Below are 25,794 nucleotides of genomic sequence, written 5' to 3' on the forward strand. Positions count from 1 at the left end.
CTGCATTCGCCTCGATGTTTCAATTTCCCTTGTTACTTTAATTGGTGAAATGGAGTTGACCATTGGCTTGCGCCCTGTCCCGCAGACTTCTCGCCACGAGGTTCCCGCATGCTGCCTCTGCCTCCTGGAATCCTTTGGAGACTGCAGAGCACTGAAACACCCAAACAATCTTCGAGAAATATATGGCTTCATGATCTGTCCAGAAGATGTCGACTAAAGGAGCATTGTATACAGGCTCCATCTTGGCTGGATATTCATTCAGAGTTGTTTCATATCTTCCTGTGGTTAGCTAGAGTCGGGGCGGATATCATGGCAGTGTAGCTGTTTTGCACCTCACAACAGAGCAGGAGAAAGGGAAGACTGCTCTGGGTCTTGGCTTTCATGCAGAAAGGCCACTAAGGTATTATAAAACATGAATCTAAATCCATCGTTCAGACTTTTTTTAACATTTGTTATGAGATTCAGGAATGAAGTTCTGAGATGAGTTAATGAAATAGGAGCAATAAATCTACAGGGGAGGAGCTCCAGCTCTGTTGTTTTACTGAGTATCTTGGAAAGAGAATCACTCCTGTAGCATGAATCAGATGACTAATTAGGAACCACAGACTAATTATTTCATATGAAATGGGTGAATGACCAGAGTGCAATTTATACAGAGAGTTTTACTTCCTGATACTTGGATCTTAAAACAGAAAATTATTTTGCAGATTTTGTTCTTCCCTAGATTTTACGTTGCACAGGTGCTTCTGAAATGACTTCCTCCTTTCTTAACCATAATGTCCCCTCTGCCATAGTGGGTAGATGTCCAAGCTTGTATCTCATCTATTTCCTCAATTCTGCACTCATCTGTTCTCTATTAGAATTATCTTGGTCCTTCCACTTGCCAGCCTCAGTATTCAATGGATCGTCCTTTGTAATTTCTGTTAGTTCCAAAAAGATTCCACTACCAGGCACATCAGTACTCCTTTTTCAGCATTTTGAGGGGATCGTCTCTTTGCAATTTGCTGATCCATTCTTGTGTCTCTGCCTGCCACTTCCCCTGAATGATTCTTACCTGTGATCTTCTACGTTGGAGAAGCCACACGCAGATTGGATGACCCCTTTACAAAGCCCTTGTGCTCAGTCTGCAGTAATGACCCTGTGCAAGGATCTGGACGCTCAATGTAATTTGCTACTGCAGTACCACAGAAGAGGCAGTTCTTTACCCAGAGAGTGGTGAATCTGTGGAATTTGTTGCCGCAGGTGGCTGTGGAGGCCAATTCGGTTATATTTAAGACAGACTTAATAGAGTCTTGATTAGTCAGGGCATGAAGGATACTGGGAGAAGGCAGGAGATTGGGGCTGAGGGGGCAGATGGATCAGCCATGATGAAATGGTGAAGCAGACTCATTGGGTCTAATTCTGCTCCTATATCTTACGGTTTTACGGTAATGATGTGTTTGGTGGAAGAACCCCTTTGAAGATGTGGAATTTGTGGTAAGGACAAGAGGAATTCTATCCCTCTTAATGTGGTGGGAAGATGGAGTGAGCACAGATATCCATGAAATGGAGGAGATGCAAGTGAGTGCAGACTCGATGGAGAAGGGAAAGCCCGTTCTTTGAAGAAGGAGGAACATCTTTATGTCCTGGATAGGAAAGTCTCATCCTGGAAATAGATGTGGTGAAGACGAAGGAACTGAGAAAAGGGAATAGCATGTTTACAGGAGACATGGTGGGAAGAGGTATAGTCAAGATAGAATTGGTAGGTTTATAAAAGATGTTGGTAGATAGTTTGTTTCCAGAGATGCAGACAGAGATCAAGAAAGTGAAGAGAGGTGTCAGAAATGGATCAAGTGAATTTAAGGGCAGGCTGGAATTTGGAGGCAAAGTTGATGAAATTGACAAGCTCAGCACGAGTGCATGATGCAGCACCAATGCAGCCATTGATGTAGTACAGGAAGAGTTGGGGAGATAAATCACATCAATCACTCTTGGGAGTCCGGGATAAAAGGGGACCTAACTTTGAAATTGGAGGGCATTTGGGAGAGATATTAAGAAACATCTCTTCACATAAAGAATGATACACTTGAGTCGTTTGCTGTAAATTAATAATTTTAAATTTTTCATTGAACTTGATATTTGCTGGCCAAAGATATGAACGAGATGTCCTCTTAGGATGTAGTGAAATAATGAAGCCATCGAACATTGGGAAGGTTTGAAGGGCTGAATGGCTCATTTTTGTTCCTGTATTCTCAGTTTAGGATTGGAGTCTTAATTCTACATTCTGAAGTGGATCAAAAGTGGTGGAATGCATTATTCAGCAAAGATCATTATGACATGGGTTCTTTCAAGACATTATCACCCTGAAACTTAACAGTTTCTTGGCCCATAAGTTGTTGGACTTTGACCATCTCTGACATTTCTATCAATAGAACTTTGTGGGGATCAGAGTTGAGTGCCTTTGCTTTGTCACAGTGTAAGTGTGGGCTAATGAAGGAATGAAGATCTTCAGCTGTTAGCTGGTATTCTCTTTTTCTCTTCAGTGGTTGGAGTCAAAAGTGATTTGTTGGCTGAGTATGGTTTTCCTGCAGAAGGCCAGCATTAAATCAGCTTCTCCTCAGACAAGCAGCACACTGCAACGCTGGAGAATACACCTACAGTTTTTCCTCTATCAAGTTTATGCTAATATGAGGATTGAGGAACTCTTCAGCATCATTCGAGGCAAGAGGAAACAATTACACCTTTCTTAATTAGGTGTTTCAACCCATTTTTAAAATTTCAGTACCTTCAATGTTTTTGGTTTGTGTCTGGATTTATACTGAATTATTTCTGGTTTGTTAACAAGAATTTTGGAGGGGCAGGTGCCAGCATCATGTTCCAAAAATATAAATGGCCTCTTCCAGCTACCATGTGATCACTAGATCACATTTTCTTTGCTTTTTCCCTCCTGTGGAGCCAGTGAAAGAAACAACTTTTGGGGTTCAGGCACCACATTTTTATATTGTGTGGTAATTTTTGAGATGGATATTGTGGTAATATTGGTAATAAGTTTTCCATGGAAGTTGCTAATCTGTGTTTTACTTTGAACTGTAGACTTCCCAGAATCCAAGGCTGCATTGCAGGACCTGAAAGTTTGTCTAGAAAGGACCAATCAGAGACAACAATTGCTTTCATCACTGAAAATGGCCCTGGAGACCCGGCTTCTCCACCCAGGTGTCTGTTTAATACATACATTCTAAAGTATACAACGTAGCATGAGTAGTGTTTGGGAATAAAGTGCCTATTGTTCACATTCAAACCAATCATTTCTTGTTCTCAATGTCTAATATTTCCAGAAAAACACACAGAAAATTTTAATTGAGTTGTTTTGGAGTGCTCAGGCTGGTGTTCTGTCACTCAGGTGACTGGCAGGGAATCAGTAATATATTTTGTCTTCATGAGGTATTCTAAAAAGGCATTTCAACCATCAACATTTAAAAAAAAAACATGATTGTGAAATAAAGATTTTACATTTATGTGAATTAGCTTTCCATAAAAGTGTTTGGATACGTACGTTTATTTCCATAAATGTAAAAAGAATTGCGATAACGAATAGTTAAAAGGCTACCTAAGCACAGGCTGATTCTCTAGTCATGCTGTTTTGGTAATTGTTCATGTTATTAAATGCTCGTAGGGTATATTAAATTGTGAAAGTAGAGGAAGAGCTGCTTTCTGGCTATCAGAATTTTATAGAGGGTCATCTAATTGAGCGAATTTAAAGGAGCATAGTAACTTGGAGTTCTGAGAGTAAGTACTTGGAATGTGTGGTGCTTGGGGTACTGGAAGTTTTTAAGAAAAATAGACTGGCTGGAGATTATAGTGAGCTGTGTAGACATGGTGGGTGGATAGACAAAAGCATGGTAGATACAGTTTAACGTGCAGTTATGCACTTTGGTCTAAAAATAGATATTTCAGTAAAACTCTTCTAGCACTGTTTGGATTTTGGTCTTTGCAGACTGGCATATTCTCTGAACTATTGGGTATTACTCCCACTAATCCCCAAAACACGCCTTTTTTTCGATGTTAGACAGTACTGTAATCACTTCTAGTGAACATGGTGAGTTTATAGGGAGTGCAGAAAGGACCTTGATGAATTTAATGGGAGTGCGTGAAACATCATCCAGTGAGCCAGATATTCAGCTACCACGAGTTGTAAAAAAAAAAGTAGATTATTGGAGTTTTGCCGTATTTTCTGAATGTTGATGGATGAGGAGAAGGATAGTTGCAAAGAGATCTAAGTTTCCTTGTACACCAGAAACAAAAGACACTGCAGATGGTGGAAATTTGGATGACCACTCTCAAAACACTGGAGCAACTCAGTGGGTCAGACAGCATCTATGGAAGGAAATTAACAGGCAACATTTTAGGTGAGGCCCTTTATCAGGACTTTTCTGTTTCCAGAAGAGCTATTCCATTGGTTTGGTTTCTACTTAATTTGAATGACGAGGTTTAAAATATGTGTAAATTGATTTCTTATTTTCTATTTTATTTCGAACTGCGCCACCCGGCAACCCCCGATTTAACCTTAACTTAATCACAGGGCAATTTACAATGACTAATTAACCTACTAACTGGTACTTCACTGGGCTGTGGGAGGAAACCAGAGCACTTGGAAAAAACCCCCACATTTCGCAGGCAGAGTGTACAAACTCCTTACAGAGGACAGCTGGAATTGAACTCCGACACCCTGAGCTGTAACAGTGTCGTGTTAACTACTAAACTACTATGGCGCCCTGTTTCAGTATTTAATGGCTGATGTTTCTTTATTTAGGAGTGAATACTGCTGATGTGATAACACTGTACATTTCTGCCATCAAAGCCCTTCGTGAGTTGGATCCATCCATGGTAATTTTGGAGGTGGTATGTGAGCCAGTACGCAAGTATCTAAGGTACAGTGTTGCATCTGTGGTTACTATGAGCAGAACTGTGTTTTACTGAGTTTGCTGATCATTACCTCACCATAGAAATACTGACCACCTTGAACATTTTACTCTACAATGGACTTTGTTTAATTTTGTTCTAACTGAATTGGCAATCTTGGTCGGTGACAGTGTGGTGGTACGGCAGTCCGAATTCACAGGAACTTAAGAAGCTGCAGGGAGTACCGTACTCAGCTCAACAAATTACTGACACTATCTCCCTATATGAGGCGCCACCTCAAAAAGCACCATCAAAGATACCCACTCTCCCATGTCATGCCACATTCTCGCATCTACAAAGCATGCAGGGGGCACAGTAACCTAAAGTTGCACACCACCGGGTTCAGGAACAGCTACTTCCTTTCAACCATTCAGTTGTTGAACCTGCTGGCAAGACCCTTGATCACTACCTCAGTTTAGCAATACTGTAACCACTCTGCATGACATTACTTTCTTGTAAAAATTGTGTATAATTTATATTTTCTTATGCTGCCTTTCTAGTACTATGTGCCTGTGATACTGCTGCAAATAAGGTTTTTATTGCACCTGTGCATAGGTGTTCTTGTGCATGTGACAATAAACTCGACTTTGATGTTTTGACTTTTCTCACTCTGGTTAATTATTGCACTTTTTGTGGATGAGTAAATTAACATGTCACAGTTACTGTTGGATTACAAACAAGTTATCAGCAGTTATGTGGTTAGAAAAGTGCACTTTCAAATGGTGAACATTATGCTCAGTTCAATACACTACAGGTTTGCTGGACACAAGCCTGAAACGTCGACTGTACCTCTTCCTAGAGATGCTGCCTGGCCTGCTGCGTTCACCAGCAACTTTGATGAGGTTTGCTGGAGTTGAGATGGAATGTATTACTTTGAATTGTGATGGAAATAGGAGTTAATGGAGTTTTTATTATGGGCCTAATGTTTTGCTTTAAAGTCTGGGTAATTCTTGCACCAGAACAAAATGCTGTTTGGATGCTTCCTTTCTTTTGTAAGGTGGATAACAATTTAGCAGGAAAAACCAACAGCTTGAGAGATGTGAGTGTTAGAATGTAAACATACAAGATAGGAGCAGGACTTGGCTATTTTGCCTCTTGAACCTGCTGTGCCATTCCAGAGGATTGTAGCTGATCCTTCCTGACCCATCTCCATATATCTTGATTTCTCTTACCGATGTGCTGGTTAGTAAGATAATTGGCTACAGTAAATTATCTTTGATGTGGGTTAGTAGGAGAGTTAGAAAGGAGTTGATGGGTATGCAAGAAAAATAAGATGGGGACTGGGATTGATGGGAATCCTTTGAGAGTTGCCTTAGACTCAGCAGGCTGAAGTAGCCTCACAAGTTATAAAGGAAAATGAAAATATTGGAAACTTTGCTGTACTCCATAGGAAATATGGTCACCTTTAGTCAAGAAACCAGAATTGTATAGAATTCCCTGAAGATTTCTGTGAGACTTCATCAAGATCTTGTATTATTGCTGTAAAACATCTTTATCCAATGTGTCTTTCCTCTATAAGTACACTTGCACACTACCTTTCAGTGATGTATACAAGAAGAAGTCTTTTTGAACACAAACACTTCCTTTTTTCATTATGAAAACATGTTTACGGCTACCTAGTTTTTTCCTGAGTTGTACTCCATTTGCTATATTGTTGCCCACTCACTCAGCTTGTCTTTATTATCATGAAGCCTTTTTACATCTTCATTCTTGCTCAGTTTTGCCTCATCAGCAGTCTTGAAAATATGACATTTGCTTTCCTTAAATACATCACTGATACAGATTGGTCCCAACTCCAATTCCTTTGGTTCATCACAAGTCACAGCCTGTGGACCTGGGAATGACCTTTTATTCCAACTTTGTTTTTTTAAAATTATCTCTTAATCCACACTAGTATCCAATTACATGTGCCCTTTATTTGTTCGCCAACTTCCTGCATGGAAGTCTTTTAAAATCCATATACACTGCAATAATTGAGTCCACCGCATCCATTTGACTAGATTCATTCTTGAAGAATAGCAATAGATTAATCAAACACTAATGGTTTCATAAATTCATATTGATTCTTTGCAATGCTGCTTTGGTTTTCTAAGTGCCCTATTATGGCTTTAATTATATATTCTAGCATTTCCTTGCTGTCAGGGTGAGCCATTAATATTTCCATGTTTTTTCCTTTTCCTCATTTCTTACATAATCAGATCTGCTATACTCCAGCCTGTGGGAACAATCCACAATGAACAGATACAATGTGCAGGAAACAATCAGCAGGTTGTGTGTCATCTGTAGATATAAAAACTGAGTTAATGTTTCAGGCTGGAGACCTTCCTCAGAATCTGTGTAGTTTTTGAAGTTGGTAACCACCATGTCTTTAGGCACTTCTTTCAAAGTTCTGCAATACTGATTAAATCCTCGAGGTTTATCATCTCATAAGCTTTTCTGGTTGTATTTCTTTTCTGCTATTAATCTGTTTTGTTTCTGGGCTCTTGATCCTTCAGAATTTCTAAAAGTTTGTCATGTTTGTGGAATGTTTGTTTAATTCCCGTTATTTCACTTTTCTGTTTCTGTCTATAATTTGCTCCTGTTGATCTTTTCCTTTTTTAGACCAACAGAAGCTCTTACAATCTGATTTGTTTCTTTTTAGTGTAATCTAATAATTCAATATTTGCTTTATCAATTTCATGGTCATAGATTGTTGAAATCTAAAGGAAATTCCAATCTTCAGGCTGGCTGCTTTTTTTTTTGGGTTGGATTACTGGCCTTCCCCAGGTTATGAGCACCTGACTTGTATCCAGCAATACACATGAGTGAGCATTTGGGAGACCGTATTTGCTGCCCTGATGTGGGGCTGCAGACACCTGTGATCCACAAACTGGCATACTGACACAGATAAAATTGTTCCACAATCGTTCCTCATACGATAACCCCTTCATTCTCGGAATCAGCCTTGTGAACCTCCTCTGAACCGTCTCCAATGCTAGCACATCTTTTCTTAGATGAGGAGTTCAAAATTGTTCACAGTACTCAAGGTGAGGCCTCACCAGTGAGGCATCACATCCCTGCTCTTGTACTCTACACCTCTTGGAAAAAAATGCTAACATTGCATTTGCCTTCCTCACCACCAGCTCTACCTGCAAGTTATCCTTTAGGGTGTTCTGCACAAGGATTCCCAAGTCCCTTTGCAGCTCAGATTTTTGGATTTTCTCCGTTTAGAAAATAGTCTGCACATTTATTTCTACTGTCAAAGTGCATGACCATGCACTTTCCAACATTGTATTTTATTTGCCACTCTCTTAATGTCTTAAGTCCTTCTGCAGCCTACCTGTTTCCTCAACACTACCTGCCCCTCCAGCTTCGTATCATCTGCAAACTTGGCAACATCTATTCCATCATCTAAATCATTGATATACAGCATAAAAAGAAGCGGTCCCACACAGACCCCTGCAGAACACCACTAGTCACTGTCAGCTAACCGGAAAAGGATGCTTTTATTCCCACTTGCTGCTTCCCACCAATCAGCTAATGCTGTAACCATACTAGTAACTTCCCTGTAATGCCATGGGCTCTTAACTTGGTAAGCAGGCTCGTGTGTGGCACCTTGTCAGAGACCTTGTGGAAGTCCAAATATACAACATCCACTGCATCCCCTTTATCTATCCTACATGTAATCTCAAAGAATTCCGACAGGTTCTTCAGGCAAGATCTTCCCTTAAGGAAATCATGCTGACTTTGTCCTATCTTGTCCTGTATCACCAAGTACGTAACTATTGACTTCAACATCTTCACAACCACTGAGGTCAGGCTAACTGGTCTATAATTTCCTTTCTGCTACCTTCCTCCTTTCTTAAAGAGTGGTGTGGCATTTGCAATTTTCTAGTCTTCCGGCACCTTGCCAGAGTCCAATGATTTTTGAAAGATCATTACTAATGCCTCTACAATCTATCGCTACCTCTTTCAGAACCCTAGGATGCAGTTCATCTGGTCTGGGTGACTTGTGTACCCTTGGGTGTTTCAGTTTTTTGAGCACCTTCTCCCTGTAATACTACTTTTCTACCCTCACACCCTTCAACATCTGGCACACTGCTAGTGTCTTCCACAGTGAAGACTGATGCAAAATACTAATTTCATCTGCCATCTCCTTAGCCCCCATTATTATTTCTCCGGCCTCATTTTCTAACAGTCCTATATCTACGCTCATCTCTTTTATTTTTTACAATCTTGAAAAAGCTTTTACTATCCACTTTGATGTTTGCTAGCTTTCTTTCATATTTCGTCTTTTCCTTCCTAATGATTCTTTTAGTTGCTCTCTGTAGGGTTTTAAAAGCTTCTCAATCCTCTATCATCCTGCTAATTTTTGTTTTATTGTATGCCCTCTCTTTTGCTTTTACATTAGCTTTGACTTCCCTTGACAGCCATGATTGTGCTGTTTTGACTATTTCTTTGTGTTTGGAATACATCTATCCTGCTCCTTCCTAATTTTTTCTAGAAACTCACACCATTGCTGCTTTGCTGTCATCCCTGCCAGCATCTCCTTCCAAATTACTTTGGCCAACTCTTCTCTCAAACCTCCTTTACTCCACTGAAATACTGCTATGTCAGACTTTACTTTCTCCCTATCAAATTTCAAGTTGAAATCAATCATATTGTCATCACTGCCTCCAAAGGGTTCTTTTATCTTAAGCTCCCTGATCACCTCTGGTTTATTACATAACACCAAGTCCAATATAGCAGATCCCCTAGTAGGCTCAACGACAAACTGCTCTAAAAAAAAACATCTTGTAGGTATTCAACAAACCTACTCTCTTGAAATCCATTTCCAACCTGATTTTTCCCAATCGACTTGCATGTTAAAATCTCCCATGACTATCATAACATTGTTCTTTTGACATGACTTCTCTGTTTCCTGTTGTAATCTGTGGTCCACATCCCAGCTATTGTTGGGAGGCTTGTTTATAACTGCCATCAGGGTCCTTTTATACTTGCAGTTTCTTAACTCAACTCGCAAGGATTTAACATCTTGTGATCCTGTGCCACATCTTTCTATTGATTTGATGCCATTCTTTACCAACAGAGCCATGCTACTCTGCCTACTGACCTTCCTATCGTTCTGATACAACATGTAACCTTGGACATTCAGCTCCTAATTACAACCATCCTTCAGCAAGGATTGAGTGATGGCCACAACATCATACCCGAAAATCTAATAGTGCAACAAGATCATCCGCCTTATTTCTTATACTCTGAGATGTCCCTGACCCTGGCACTTGGGAGGCAACATACCATTCAGATGTCTTGTTTACGTCTACAGAATCTCCAGTCTGTTCCTCCGACTATCGAGTCCCCTAGCACTGCAATGTTTCTTTATAACTAATTTATCATTTATTTTTATTTGTTAACTCCCAGGACTCGTGAGGATACTGTGAGACAGATAGTAGCAGGTTTGACTGATGATTCAGAGGGTTCCAGTGATCTTGCGAACGAACTCTCAAAAGCAGATCCAATCACTTTGGAGCACGGACAGGACAGTGATGATGACATGTCTGATCCAGAGAACTGGCTCCCTGATCCTATTGATGCAGATCCAGGTAATCTGAAATTTCCCAAAAGGAAGGAGAAATGTATGCATAGTTTTTAAGGAGACCAGCTAGATAATAAAGAAAACCCAAGTCCCAACAGAACGGGTTCATGTTTAGGTTCTAACAACAACTGAATTTGGTATTAATAATCCTGAATCTATAAAGTATTGACCGGTTATTGCTATTTCTTATCAAGTAAGCAGTTTAATTCATTGTTACTGATCAATTAATATGAATGCTTGTGAAGGGTTACAGCTGGGGGTAGGGTGCTAAGAGGGATAATAAAGTGCATGACTCAATGACATTTATAGGAATATGCAGATTCTATTTTCGCACATCTTGGTAGCTGCCCAGAATATCCACACCCAAAGCAGATCTGTGATCTGTGGCATTATTTGTTTTTACATTAAATGGGTTCAAAACACTAATGATGAATTGTATTTGTAGATTAGGGTGAGTTTTTTTACAAGGTACTTGCATTTTTATGTGCAGAGTTGAACTAGATTGCATAGTGATTATTTGCTTTGAATTTCTAACACTTTAATCTGTCTGCAAACAAACTTTAGATTGGGAGTTGTTCTGGTAGACCTTAATCACCCCAAGTGATTTCTCAGTAATGCTTCCTTGTCTTAATTATTCTGACATTTCATGCAGTTTCTTAACAGAACCTAAATAGCAGAAGCAAAGCTCTGAAATACCTCACCTCGTGTAAGAATTTGGTTATATTTTTTGATAAAGTGTTTGAAGGAAAATGTGATGTAACTTGGCAAGCCAGTCTTAAATTTAAAGCAAAAATCCGGAAGAACCTTTTGCATATTTGCCACTGGTCTATTTTTCTTGAACTAAAATGACTGTAGTCCTTCTAAATTTCATTTTCAGGGAAATGTGGTTCTAAGCGCAGGTCTTCTGATATTATTACCTTGTTGGTCAGCATTTATGGTAGCAAAGAGCTTTTCATCAATGAATATCGCACTCTCCTGGCTGACCGAATACTCCATCATTTCAGCTATATCACTTGCAGGTATCAAGATGCTTGTTTTGTTCCACTGACCACCATTCCGTACCATATGATGCCTGATTCAGTAATAGTCTCTGCTAACATTGAATAGTCTAGGCACTAGTTTTGTTCCCTGCTTTTGGTGACTAATAGCAATATTGCATTTCAATTCCCCTGTTCCCCTGTTGCATTTTTAACAATTGCAATAATTTTTTCTGCATATAATATTTAATGGGCTAAAGCATCCAAAGGTATTTTGTAAGACCACTATCAAACGAAGTTTGATATTTAGCCTTGTAGTGATTGAAAGCTTGGTCAAGGTGGTAAGATTTTAGGAAAATCTTGAATACGGATAGAGCTGTATCATTCTTCCAAATAGTATAACTTCATATTTTCTGACATTATACTCCATCTGCCAAATACTTATCTATTCAATTAACCTTGCTATATTCTTCTGCAGGCTCCTTGTGCCACCCTTGCAACTTGCTAACTCACCTGTCTTTGCATTGCCAATAAATTTGTTTACAATACACTTAAGACTGTTCAAATCATGTTGTCCTTGAGAATCTGAATGCAACAATATCTGTCCCCGATCCAATAGAATCTGCCATTTCCCTTGTATTCTCTGTCCGTCGGTGATAGCCCTGAAGTTTAGGCAGAAATGGTCAGTCTCTATCTGACTATTAGTATACTTGGAAAAATGAGATACAGTTTCCTTGTCGCAAAATACAATTTCATGAAATGAGCTATAATGAGAGATTATCAGGGTTGTAAATGTATTTCATTATTTTATGCTAAGATGAAGGAAGCTTACAGTTATAAAGAGCCTTAATAATTGTACAACTCATGTTCTCAGTATTATTTTTATTTGCTCAGTTTGTTGTCTTTTGCATTTGGTTGTTTGTCAGTCTTCTTGTGTAGTTTTTTTATTGATTATGTTGTATTTCTTTGAGAGTGCCTGCAAGAAAATGAACCTCAGGGTAGTATATGGTGACATATATGTACTTTGATAATAAATTTTCTTTGAATTTTGAACTTCCAAGTTCTCCAGTCTCCTAGTGATTTTTTAAAAAATTCAAGTGGATTTTGCTACAAGACTAGTATTTTTGCCAATCCCCGTTGGCCCTAAAAGATTGTGAACTATTTGACTTATTGAAGTGAGCTCTTTAGCATGTTGGTAGAGTCAACTGCTGAGTGCAGTACACTCTTGGGCAGTGTACTAAATCTTCTTTCCTGATTTTTTTTTTTAAGTTCATGATTCCCAGTCTGTCAGGGAGTGTAATGGTTGTGACAGTTTGCTTTGGTTTGTGTGGCAGAACAGGACATATCTGCCCAATGGACTTCATTGTGATTGTAGTTCTCTTAGCTATTCATGCATTCAAAACAGTATTTCCTGTCTCTGACTTTAAAACAATGACCTTTAGTTGAAGATTCTCCCACAAAAGAAACATCATGTTAAGATCCCTCTCATTCTTCAAAACTCCTGCAGGTAGAAGCCCCTGTCCAACCTTTCTACATAAGTAAAAGCTCAACTATGTTAAAACTTTAAACTGCTATTCAGTGCTTCCCTAAACAAGATCAATATGTACAGATGTGGTCTCATCAGTGTTATTTACCGTATAGCTGAAGTGCAAAATGCTTAAATTTTTATTTACCTTCCCTTACGATACATGATCCCATTTCTATCAGCTTCCTCAATTACTTTCTGTACCTGCATAATAGCCTTTTGTGATACTTAACTAGGACACCCAAATCCTTCTGTGTTTCACAGCTCTGTAGTCTCCCACTCTTTAAATAATATTTTCCCTTCCAAAATGGACATTTCCCTGCACAATGTTTCATTTGCTACGTTTCATACTTCATTAACTTCCATATATCACCCTCCCCCTCTGAGATCCATTAACCTACTATTCATTTATTATGTGCACTGGCCCTCCCTCCAACCCCTACTTCCCTGCTCATCAGTTGGTAATGGTTCCACCTGCCTTTCGTCTCTTCCCTAATGTTTTCTATTATCATGAATAGTCCTGTGTCCCCACATATCACCCTCCAGCAGTTATCTCCACCTTTATCCCCACCCCCAACCTCATTCAGATTATTCTTTGAATGATGGCCGATTAGGAAAAGGGGAGGTGCAACGAGACCTGGGTGTCATTATATACCAGTCATTGAAAGTGGGCATGCAGGTACAGCAGGAGGTGAAAAAGGCGAATGGTATGCTGGCATTCATAGCAAGAGGATTCAAGTACAGGAGCAGGGAGGTTCTACTGCAGTTGTACAAGGCCTTGGTGAGACCACACCTGGAGTATTGTGTGCAGTTTTGGTCCCCTAATCTGAGGAAAGACATTCTTGCCATAGTGGGAGTACAAAGAAGGTTCACCAGATTGATTCCTGAGATGGCAGGACTTTCATATGATGAAAGACTGGATCGACTAGGCTTATACTTGCTGGAATTTAGAAGATTGAAGGGGGATCTTATTGAAACGTATAAAATTCTAAAGGGATTGGACAGGCTATATGCAGGAAGATTGTCCCCGATGTTGGGGAAGTCCAGAATGAGGGGTCACAGTTTGAGGATAAAGGGGAAGCCTTTTAGGACCGAGATGAGGAAAAACTTCTTCATACAGAGAGTGGTGAATCTGTGGAATTCTCTGCCACAGGAAACAGTTGAGGCCAGTTCATTGGCTATATTTAAGAGAGAGTTAGATATGGCCCTTGTGGCTAAAGGGATCAGGGGGTATGGAGAGCAGGCAGGTACAGGGTTCTGCGTTGAATGATCAGCCACTGAATGGTGGTGCAGGCTCGAAGGGCTGAATGGCCTACTCCTGTACCTATTTTCTATGTTTCTATTCCATCTGCCTCTATCAATAATCCACCTACCTCTCCATCTCCGCCCCTCCCTGCCTGGCTTTGATCTGTCTCACTGCTCCTTGGTTCAGCTGTCACCTCTGGCCCCTGTTTCACCACTCTCCTCCTCTCTACTGGCTATTTCCCACCTCCACCCTTAGTGCTGATGCAGAGTCAGTCTCTCTCTGACCGTTGGCAGTCTCCCTCCCCTCCCAGCACCGCTACAGCTGCTGCTTGTCCACGTGCAGATTTCTTCCAGCAGATTTAGTCCTTAATGGACCCCTTGGGGCTTCACAGTTTACTTTCCTACATGCTTTTGTGCCGTCAGCAAATTCAGCAATCGTACCTTCAATTCCTTCGTTCAAACTATTTATAGAAAAAGGAAATATTAAGGCAAGGATCCTTATGAACACCACTCAATACATCTCGCCAGCTAGAAAAATAGTCATTCTACTCATGCTCAATGGCTTAGTGATATTATGTCCTGCTTAGACCTTGAAAAGGTTCATTATTCACTTCTTAATTCAGACAAGTTTCATAAGGTGTGGGGACCTTTTCTTGAATACTTTCATAACTCCTCTTTAGATTAAGTTTATCCTTTTTTTTTGTACTACAATCCCTTACTTTTAGCTTTTTTTTCTGTAAGTTTTATGGTTTTTTTGTTGTGAATTACATTATAGTTTTGGTAGTCAGCATTATATTTTCTTTTTTTATATATATATACAGCTCTGTGGGGTTGAATGCTCTGATTAATTTTTCTTTTATACATAGAAATGGTTGGCCTGGGGTTTTATAGTGGGAGGGTGGGGAGGACGCTAATTTTATATGATTTTATTTTGGGTGCTTTTTCCTTATTGTTATGAATTATATATTGGACACGTTTGTTTTGCACTGTATAAATCTCCATTTTGTTGATGGTTTTTTTCTGTCGTTGTATTGTAGAAACACATAAAAAAAATTAATTAAAAAAAAAAGAAAAATAGTAATGCCTACCTGCTTTTCACTGCATCTCAGTAGACCGGTGCCTGGTTTATTATTGCTGATCTGCCAGTCCTCAGCCTTGACCAGAGTGTCAGCACGGGTACAGCCTTGAGACTCCCCCCCCATCTCAGTATTGAGTGGTTTTCTGGGGGCCCAGCCCATCTCAACGCCAATCTCCCGATGTACATGTTCCACATTGCCTTGGTGGCTCACTCCGTACCAGGCAGTGTAGGGATGAGATTACTTTAACTCTGTTTTTCCATTTCTAATTAGCTTTATTTTATACTCTTATTTTTTCATATTAATCATCATTTTTGCTGTGTTTTCTATTTGGTTCAGCCTGTGGAAGTGGTTTGAATTGCTATTTCTTCTAGGTTCAACAGAACTCTTAGTGTTGTGCGAATCCTGATTACTGACATGTGATTTTTGCTGCAGGGAGATACGGAACCTGGAGCTACTGAAGCTACGCTTTGGAGAGGCTCAGATGCACTTTTGTGAAGTCATGTTGAAGGTCAGTGGAAGGGACTAGCGTTTAATCTGATTTTATGTTACCGACAGTTGGGTGTATTTAAAGTGGAGGTTGACAGTTGAGAAGGCGGACGAATGGGTTAAGAGGGATAATAAATCGGCCATGATGGATTGACGAAGCAGTGGCCTGAAAGGCCTAATTCTGCTCCTATGTCTTATGATCTCTGGGTTGAAAATGTCTGACTGTCTCTCAGATTTCTGGGGTGATGAACAGTTGAAGATGCCAGTGTGAGACATGTAAGCTCGAATAGAAGAGGTAATTGACTGGGCGGTAGGTAATTTTGCAGGTGGTCATTTCCTTTGATACTCTGCTTCTTTTGTGTTTTTAACATTTCTGTATGATTGCTCAGATGTGTTTATTACTCCAGATAAATCTCTGGGTTGGGGAGAGCTATGTAGTCAAAAAAGCACTGATTCATTTTCATTGACAGCAGCTTTCTTTTTGAACAATTCATTTTAAATGGCTATTACATGGCTTAAATATAAATTCTCTGGGCTGTTAATTTATTTGTTTGGTTTAAAAGACAAGTACCCTTTAACATAACTACTGCTGGACAGTAACTATTCTGTTAATCTTCGGATTTTGTTCTTCAGGATGTAGCAGATTCTCGACGGATAAACAGTCATATTCACGAGGAGGAACAAGAGGGCCCCTTACACCTAAATGCAATGATACTCTCTGGGGAGTTTTGGCCTCCATTAAAAGAGGAGAAACTAGAGCTTCCTCCTGAAGTGAAGGAAGCAATGGATGCTTATACCAAGAAGTATGAGAAGTTAAAAGTAAGTACTGTGTATCTGTAAAAATTACCTTTCTTTAATGATTGCAGAGATCCAGTGTAGGTTAAGATTGGAGAGGATGGGCTATGGTTTTTGAAGCTCGTTACTGACAGACTTGGAATAGAAGTCCTATCTTCAGTGTTACCTTGCGTACAAAAGTTGAAGTGGTTGCTCTTTCAAGTAGCAATGTTACTTGAGGTATTATCTCCCACCCAAGGACTCAGTTGGTCAGCTGTGTGTTGTTAGTCCAGTGGTAAAAGAAGGGCCTTGTAACTATTTCCTTTCAAGGAGCATGTCGTTTCTTTCCTAAGTCACGTGTCTAAGACCAAATGTTAGTGGGAAATAAGACATATCCATTGCAGCACTTGCACAAGAAGCTGATGTCTTGATTTTAATTATCAGCCTAGGTGCACGGTGTTTGTGATCACTCATTCTTCGTGAGATCGATCTGTTCAAGTGCTTTGGTATCACATGCTTCCTGTTGAACTATATTGTCTGTATGAATAGGACTTTTCAACTGAAGATAGTTTCTGGACTTGGAACTCTGGTTATTTTATGGAGGCTTAACATTTTAAAATTTCTGTATGTCTTATGATGGAGGGTGCTAAGATAGCAACGAGGGAATAAAGTGATGCAATTACAAGCATTTTGCTCCTGTGTGGATTAAAATTTGGAAACTCTGGAAAAGGTTCAAAGCATTTTGATTCTCTTTGGTAAGCCATTAGATAATTGCCTTTAATTTATTTTTGAGAGTTATTAGACCGTCTGCTCCTTGAGTATTGATGCTGTCACTTTAGCCTTGGGGAAGCTATCTTAATGCCAATTCAGATGACTAACTGCTAATGATATTGATTTTTATTTTCTCTCTGCATCCCTTAATTTTGGTAAGATGGTGGCATGCTTGGTCACAGCAGCCTCTTCAGGTCCAACAAGTGGTACAGTTGTGTGGCTTAAACGTTTCTCTTGTAATTGCAAGACCCCGTTGGACATTGGTAATATAAAATACCGCAAGTTCGGTTCATTGGTGAGACCACTGGCATGGGAGCTGCGTATTCTCAGTTATTGCACAGACCAGGCCCACGTGCCATGGTGTCATCTGTTAGGGCGCCCCGGAAACGCGCGGGAGAGAACTGAGGTGCAGCGGGCGCATTGGAATCCATGCTGCGTTGGGGGCTGCTTCCCCCTGTCGGTGCTGCTCTCCAGTGTTTGTTCCCTGGAAGACAAGCTAGATTGCCTGCACTGACCCAGTGCAAGACAAGCTGATTTGCCTTCATCTGCCGAACCAGTATGAGATGAGGAACTGCTGCGTACTTGTTCTTGCAGAAACGTGGCTCCAGAACAACATCCCATGCACCATCAGTGTTCAGGCCATGCCACTCAGGGACTTGTGCTAGTATTATTTTTTTTGTGATTGTATGTGCTGTCATAACTATATCTACTGTTTTGCACCGTGGCCCCGGAGAAACGCTCCTATCATTTAGCTGTATACATGTGTATGGTTGAATGACTATTAAACTTAATTTCACTTGGCGGTTTCAACTTGTGCAGGCCATGAGATCTTTGAACTGGAAACCTCACTTGGGAAATGCTGATCTGGAGATTGAGCTGGCAGATAGAACGTTGTCTGTGTCTGTTTCCCCCGTCCATGCTGCCATTATAATGCACTTCCAACAGAAAAGTAAGTATCTGTACCAGTAGTGAGGGATATATTTAAAAAGATCATCTCTCCATATTTTATCCCAATTAAACAATAATGTTAAATATTTATCTATAGTGGCTGGGTAGAATGTCGTATCAAGAATCTTCCTGGTGCACAGTACCTTCTGAGTGTTATATGTCCTTGCCACTTCCCCTTCCTCAATGCCACCATACAGGAAATCTTTATTCTAGTTCAACTCATGCTTATTTCTCTTCCTTGGGTCATTATTAGCACGATTGACTAGTGATTAAAAAAAAAAGACCAGTAGAAACTGTTGAAGCGTATTTGGGTTCTGTGGGAAGCCAAAGTGGAAAAAGATTCTGCTTTTTCTTGTGCTCTTCCTGCTAATTCTCTTCCATCCCTACCTTGCCTGAAGATTTTAACTGCTAATAAGGATATGATTTTACCAACGTTAATCACTCTAGGAGGTGAATAAGACTGGCAATGTTTAATGGTCATGGTAGCCAAGTCCTGTATTTATAAAGGTGGAGGGATGCATTTTGCATTTTATAGGGTTAAAAAACCTGGCTAATAGAGGTGTTAACTTTAAAAAAAAATATTTATTGAGATTCAGCACAGAATAGCTCCTTTTGGTCCTTAGACCTGCGCCAGCCAGCAGTTCCCCTGATTCAGTCCTAGCCTAATCACAGGACAGTTTGCAATGACCAATTACTTTACCAACTGGTATGTCTTTAGACTCTGGAAGAAAACCAGAGCACCCAGAGGAAGCCCACATGGTACAAACTCCTTACAGGCAGTGGTGGGAATTGAACCCAGGTCACTGGTTCTGTAAAGAGCCGTGCTAGCACTACCCTATTGTGCTGCCCCAACTTGATCATGTCAAAGCCAGTTAAACCATCCCAAGTGATTTCATTACATGCCGTTATTTGTACTTTGGAACTTTTATACTGTTTGATCCATTACTAATTGAGTGGGTCATTAAATGGATCCAAGAGAAAAGGTGACTTTGACATCGTAAACAAATCACAAACAAGAGAAAATCTGTCAAAGCAACACACACAAAATGCTGGAGGAACTTAGGCCAGGCAGCATCTATGGGAATAAAAAGTACAGTCGACGTTTTGGGCCGAAACCCTGGTTCCTCCAGCATTTTATGTAAAATATAGTAAAAATTACTTTCCAAATTTCTAGTATACCTTTGAGTAGTTTCAGAGAATTATACAATTTTGAATCAGGACATATTGAAGACATTCATTAAACATGGACAAGAGGATGAAATAATTGAAAGGTTTCTCGAGTGAGTACTGAGTGTCCTTGTGTGTGTATATCTGCAGGTACGTGGAGTCTGGATGAACTCAGTGACGTCCTCAAAGTTCCACTCATTGCCCTGAGAAGGAAAATCGCACTCTGGCAGCAACAGGGAGTCCTAAAGGAAGATCCGCCAGATACATTTACAGTGATTGAGGAAGAACAGAAGGACCAGCAGGAGAAAATGGTTTTGATCGACAGTGATGAGGAGGGAGACTCTGCTATGGCTTCCCAAGCTGACCAGAAGGAAGAGGAATTGCAGGTTAGAGCTATTGGGTGCTTGCAAAGTACATTGATGACGTGGGGGTTTTCTTCATCAGCACTTTACAGTGCACTGACATTCAGTTGTTCACAAAATCCTTGAACATCATGAGCCATAGGTTAGTCCTGAAGACATAAGAGACTGCAGATAATGGAAAACACCTCCAGATGAAGGGTTTCATTACGAAATGCAACTGTGCATTTTCCTTCACAGATGCCGCCTGAATCAACATGTCTCCCAAAGTGCCTCCCAGCCCCAGTGTATTTTTAATTTGACCATTGTAGCAATGTGATCATGAGTTTGAAAGTGTTTTTGTGATGTCAGTTGAAAGGTAAACTTTGGCCAGGATTCCGGGAGCAGTACTTTAAAATAACACCAAGAGATCTGCAGTATGTGACTGAGATCACAGGTAATCTCTGAGCTCTCGTGGGAAGAAAAGTCATAGACATACTGGGTAATAGCACTGGTGTGGATCAGGATTCCAGCAGGAATTTGTGGCTTAAGGGGTCAGGTTAGTAATACTGCAGATGGTGTTATCCTGCCTTTTAAAGAAAGCTGTTCATTGTGTCTTCCAGCTTTTCTGGACGTACATCCAGGGCATGTTGACAAATCTTGAGAGCTTACCACTGGAGCGTATTCACACCATGCTCAAGATGTTTGTAATGACAGGGCCAGTATTGACTGAAATTGACATGCAGGAGCTGCAGGTGTTCTTACAGAAGAAAGTGAAGGACCACCAGCTAGTCTACTCTGGTGGAGTGTACCGGCTTCCTAAATCTAACTGCTGAGCATAGGGCTCATGCACAAAAAGGTAACTTTATTTATGCCAAGTTTTGTCTGATTTTAAGAATGTGTTGACCTTGGACTGTTTTATGTCCAAAAACGTACCTGCCACCTTCCATCATGGTTTTGGAAACACTAGAAAAAAATTATTCAGCTGTTCACTAACAACATCTCATAAATTCAAGATAATCTTTAAATCTACGTTTTTAAAATAGCTATTCCTGTATACTGTTTTGCTACTGTATATTATCATATCTTCAAAATATCACAGGGCATTTTTGACACAACAGCATAATGTCCATGAAGTCTTGTTGTGTCGAGCAGTTCCAAAGACTTGGCATGTCAATCATTTAGATTTACTGCCTTCTCAATGCCGATGAAGATGAAAAGCATAGAAAATACTGGAAATACTCAACAGTTCAAGTAGCATACGGGGAAAAGGAAACAAGCTGATATTTCAGATCAAAAACCTGTTGTCAGACTGTGACCCTTTCCACATGTTGACTGAGCTGCTGAGCATTTCCAGCATTTTCTGTTTTTATTCCTTGTACTGATTACTTTTTATAACTGAGCAAAGATAATGTATGTTGCTCCAGGAACAGTTTCACCTCTTGAAGGATATGAAGTCATCTTAGCGACTGGTACAAATTAAATTAATGATTGATGTCATAGTGTTTGTTTCAAGGTCATTCAAATAAAATTCACAAAACGAAACAGCAGTGTGCATTTTTCATCTCTCAGAAACATACCCAATCATACCATTTGCTCATCTTATGAAGTGAATTATTGAAATACTTTTTTGTAATAAATATTCATGACCAAGCAATAGTGGGAAAGAAGACATTCTGTGAGGGCCTTTTTCAATAATTCTTATTGGCGATTGCTCTGACAGTGCAGGTAGAAAGATGTTCCCTTACAACTTGGATTGACTTGGTGGATGACAGTTGACTGTCATCGTGGAAGCACCAGCTGGTTACTGGGCAGCGGAACTGCATTCTGTGTGAGGACCTTGTTTGGGAAGCTGGTGGAAGCAGAAACTGACTTTCTGAGAGAGGATAGGGTTTTCCTGCTCTGCAGTGCAGATGGAACTGCCATAAAACTATTTGGTCAGTGGCCTATACAGCTGCCTTGATGCAGATCTCACAGCTTCTGTCAAAGCCTCCAGAGATGTACCAACGAATGCTGTGAATTGAGGTTGGTTAAATTCTGCTCCTATTAACAGAAGACATTTCTGACTGGAGCAGTTTACTCCAGAAAGACCGTAGGTTCTCCTCCATGGAAAGAGAAGTGCGCTGACAAATGCTGTACAGGGCAAGTATCCAGGTCAATTACAGAGTAGAAACGAGCTCCTGGATTGAATTTCTGAGAGAGATTGAAGATGGACTGTGACACTTGCACTATAGCATTTCTTGCATCCTGGTGGGGCAGTTAATAATACATGTGGCATTTGCACGTGCATTCACTTCAGACTTCCCATGTTTCCCTATTGCAGTCCTCAGCTGTGCTTTGTGAAGTACTGATGTGAAGCCCCTTCCCTCCAGGGAGTTGGCATGTTAGTTTAACATATGCGTCTGGCCTGACTGTACCTCTCCAGATGAAATACATCTCACCAGCCAAATTTATTTTGCCTTTGCATGGCCTCTCCCAGGGCCTTAGCTGAATGGCGTTCCTGTTTGGTGTGGATGTGTGGTATGATAGATACTGTGATGTCCCCTGAAGGTGGTGACAATTCAGAAGGACTATGGAAATGGTTAGTGCCTGGTGTAGTTAGTTATGCAGCAGCCATGAGGAATGGAAGTTAGAAATCCAGAAGTAGCTTCAGGAGGAAATAATGGCTCATTGCCATTTCCTTGAAAATAGAGTTGAGCATTAATACTGGCCTTTACGGCAACTCCTAACCCCAAAAGCTGAAGGTCGAATCTGAAGTTCACTTGGGTAGTTTTTGTGCAAAATCTGCTTAACAATGAACCAGAGAAAATATGGTATATCCCCAGTTAAGTGTCAAAAGGAGTCTAGTCTTCCAATTTTTTCTAAAACTTCAAAATCACTACTGCTGAGAAATCAAAATCTTTTGTGTGTCATCTTAAAGTGCTTTTCCCAGCAGTGGGTTGCTGGAGAAACATTTTAACAGCCACAGAAAGTTGCTAGCAAGATTTGTGTTGTGCTGTAGAGATGGAGTTAAGTGTTTGTGCTGTAGAAATGGAGTTGGTGTTTGTGCTATAGAGGTGGAATTAAGTGTTTGTGCTGTAGAGATGGAGTTAAGTGTTTGTGCTGTAGAAATGGAGTTGGTGTTTGTGCTATAGAGGTGGAATTAAGTGTTTGTGCTGTAGAGATGGAGTTGGTGCTTGTGCTGTAGATTGTGGTGTTTGAGTTCTTTAGATACTCTATTCTTCTGTGGTCAACTGATAGGACAGGTTTCCATTTTTTAAACTGCCCTGCCCTACCCCACCCACAAAAACAATTGAATTTCTTCAAACTGCACTCTCTGCTATATTACTAACTTGAAAAAGCACTGCTTTGAGTTCTAATGTAGATCCCTTACTTTCCAGAACAGACAGAAGGAATCAGATTTTGAACTTCTGACTTGCTGTCATCAACGACCTTAATCAGAAGAAGCTTTATGTGGAAGAATTTGCCATTTTCCTGTAGATTATTGGAGGAACAGCAAGACCTTTGGAAGCTCTAGACTTTGATCTTGCTGTCCTGGATTCACCTCAGTTCTTCTGTACCCAAAATCTGTGACAATAATACGGCCATGGATGTCTTTGGTGAATGAGTTAATGTCAACTGCATGAACCTGAGTAGTTTGATCTATATCACAGATGGACAGGAGCAAGATTATCCAGCGGTAATTACTATCACTCACCTGTGCCTGTCAGAAGCCAGATTGTCTTTACATTCATCTCATGATAATTTTGTGAAAAAGAGTTGGTGATCACGGATGTCACAATAAAAGTTGGATTTGTTTTTTCTTTAAATGTTATGTCTGTTACCTTGTTCAGTGCCATGCTTGAGTTTAGAATTTCTAAAGATACCCATCTAAGTTTTATGTGTATTTTGCCACTTTATGCTCAGCCTGTGGAATCCGTGATTTCTGTGTTTTTACTTCTCTGACCGTGAATCTGTTTCAGAAAGAGGATAGATTCTCATCCCTCAGAGTCTCATCATCTTCTAAATTAGTTTTCAGCTAGTAAGATCACCCTTAAATGAAAGGAGTGACCTGAGCTCCATGGTTGAGGATTATTGAGCACTTCTCCATTTTTTTTTAGATTAGATTATGAGGACACTCAGTCCTTGTTTATTGTCATTTAGAAATGCACGCATTAAAAAATGATACGGTGTTCCTCCGGTATGATATCACAGAAACACAAGACAGACCAAGACTAAAACTGACAAAAACCACATAATTATAACATATAGTTACAACAGTGCAAAGCAATACCATAATTTGATAATCGCAGACCATGGGCACGGTAAAAAAAAAAGTCTCAAAGTCCCGATAGCCCCAACATCTCATGCAGACGGTAGAAGGAAGAAACTCTCCCTGCCATGAGCTTCCAGCGCCGCAAACTTGCTGATGCAGCATCTTGGAAGCACCCGACCACAGTCCGACTCTTGAGTCCATCCGAAAACTTAGAACCTCCGACACCGAGCACTGAGCACCATCTCTGCCGAGTGCTTCGACCCCGACCCCGGCCGCCAAACAGCAGGCAAAGCCGACGATTTGGGGCCTTCCCCTCCGGAGATTTCGGATCACACAGTAGCAGTGGCAGCGAAGCAGGCATTTCAGAAGTTTCTCCAGGTGTTCCTCCGTGCTCTCACGTCTGCCTCCATCAAATCAGAATTGTGCACGGCCTCCTACTTGACAAGATTACAGATATACAGATTTTCCCCTCTTGTGTTCGAAAGGGCAAGACAATACTAAGTGGCTGATTTTTAAAATTCAATTTCCTGCTTGAGTAACAACAGCACACACAAGTATTCAATTGTTGTATGAGATGCCTTTAGTGTCTGTGGGGTGTCAGAATGTGTCACTGGCAGGAGTTGCTCTGTGCCTCTGCATGGGAACATATACTTCAGCAGAACCATCCATATGGTCAGTTACCTTGACACTTGTACTGCTTTGTTTCACAAAGGTGACAGCTATTACCTGCACTCGTCAGAGCTACAGTAGCAATGTACTGTGAATGTTGCAGTATATAATCACCAGTGAATGCTTCAAAACAAGTATACCATCTGAGGAATTTGCAATCTTGGTTATCTGTTTCGTGATAAAGGTAATTTTATTTGCTTTGAGTTCACTAATCTTTGAGTACTTGTTTGGAGAAAATCTCTGAACAGTTTTTTTAACAAAACTTTAATATTCAGTTACAATATCCAAATACTGTAATGCATGATTTGTCTAATATGGACGCTGGAAATAGTTTGTCCACTTTCATTCACTGTGCTGAAGACATAAAGGCTCCATGTATATACGGCAAAAAAAATCAAATCAATCCACATGGATACTCAAGCTTGTTGAGCCATTTAAGAAGACAGATTGCCAAATTTATTTAAGCTACAATTTTCGTTAAATACAGCCTCAGAAAGAGGAGTTACAATACAAATGGCTGTGGTAATAAACTGGATCTTTCCAGTACTGCAGTTTGCTGTCCACTGCCTAAGAAGGTCCCGAACTAGACGTGCTGTCCTTTGGTGTTGGCCCATCAGTACTGTTCTGTACTGGATACTAATACTTAATGCCAGTGATACCAAAACATTTTTGTGTTACTGCCTACTTGGCTCCCAGACCACATCCTCAGCACATCCTCCCTTTCTAGCCATTACATAAAAACTAAAAATAAAATCGATTTATGATGCACAGTGAAAGAAAATAGGAACTGCAAATTCAAAGCTGTGACAAATAATTGCAAACATTATTCAAATTTATTTAAAGCTACAAATAAATTTATTTGTTTTAATTGTAATTAAATAATTTTCATTTCCAATTTGAGTGTACATTAGTACATTGCTTTTTCAGCTTTCTGTGAGATGGATGGGCTTGGTGCAGTGCTACCAGCTTGTCAAAATCAGGCTGAATGTCACTCAGATCCGGATGCTCAGTAATCTGCAGTCTGTTTCGCTGTTTTGAAAGAAGTTG

General features: G+C 40.2%; 1 protein-coding gene across 1 annotated transcript in view; it reads left to right on the forward strand.

Moving 5' to 3' along the window:
- anapc2 (anaphase promoting complex subunit 2) overlaps positions 1 to 23,608 on the forward strand; it is a 30,793-nt gene extending 7,185 nt beyond the window's left edge. The window contains exons 4-14 of the mRNA XM_063073850.1: positions 2,523 to 2,700; positions 3,073 to 3,192; positions 4,790 to 4,907; positions 10,339 to 10,520; positions 11,391 to 11,532; positions 15,772 to 15,847; positions 16,459 to 16,644; positions 18,190 to 18,319; positions 19,636 to 19,871; positions 20,447 to 20,682; positions 23,204 to 23,608. Of these exons, the coding sequence (XP_062929920.1) occupies positions 2,523 to 2,700; positions 3,073 to 3,192; positions 4,790 to 4,907; positions 10,339 to 10,520; positions 11,391 to 11,532; positions 15,772 to 15,847; positions 16,459 to 16,644; positions 18,190 to 18,319; positions 19,636 to 19,871; positions 20,447 to 20,659 (1,581 nt within the window). The 3' untranslated portion in view covers positions 20,660 to 20,682; positions 23,204 to 23,608. The remainder of the gene's footprint in view (positions 1 to 2,522; positions 2,701 to 3,072; positions 3,193 to 4,789; positions 4,908 to 10,338; positions 10,521 to 11,390; positions 11,533 to 15,771; positions 15,848 to 16,458; positions 16,645 to 18,189; positions 18,320 to 19,635; positions 19,872 to 20,446; positions 20,683 to 23,203) is intronic.
- The last annotated feature ends 2,186 nt before the right edge of the window (positions 23,609 to 25,794 follow it).

This window comes from Mobula hypostoma, chromosome 21 (assembly GCF_963921235.1).
Source record: "Mobula hypostoma chromosome 21, sMobHyp1.1, whole genome shotgun sequence".
NCBI classification, from domain to species: domain Eukaryota; kingdom Metazoa; phylum Chordata; class Chondrichthyes; order Myliobatiformes; family Myliobatidae; genus Mobula; species Mobula hypostoma.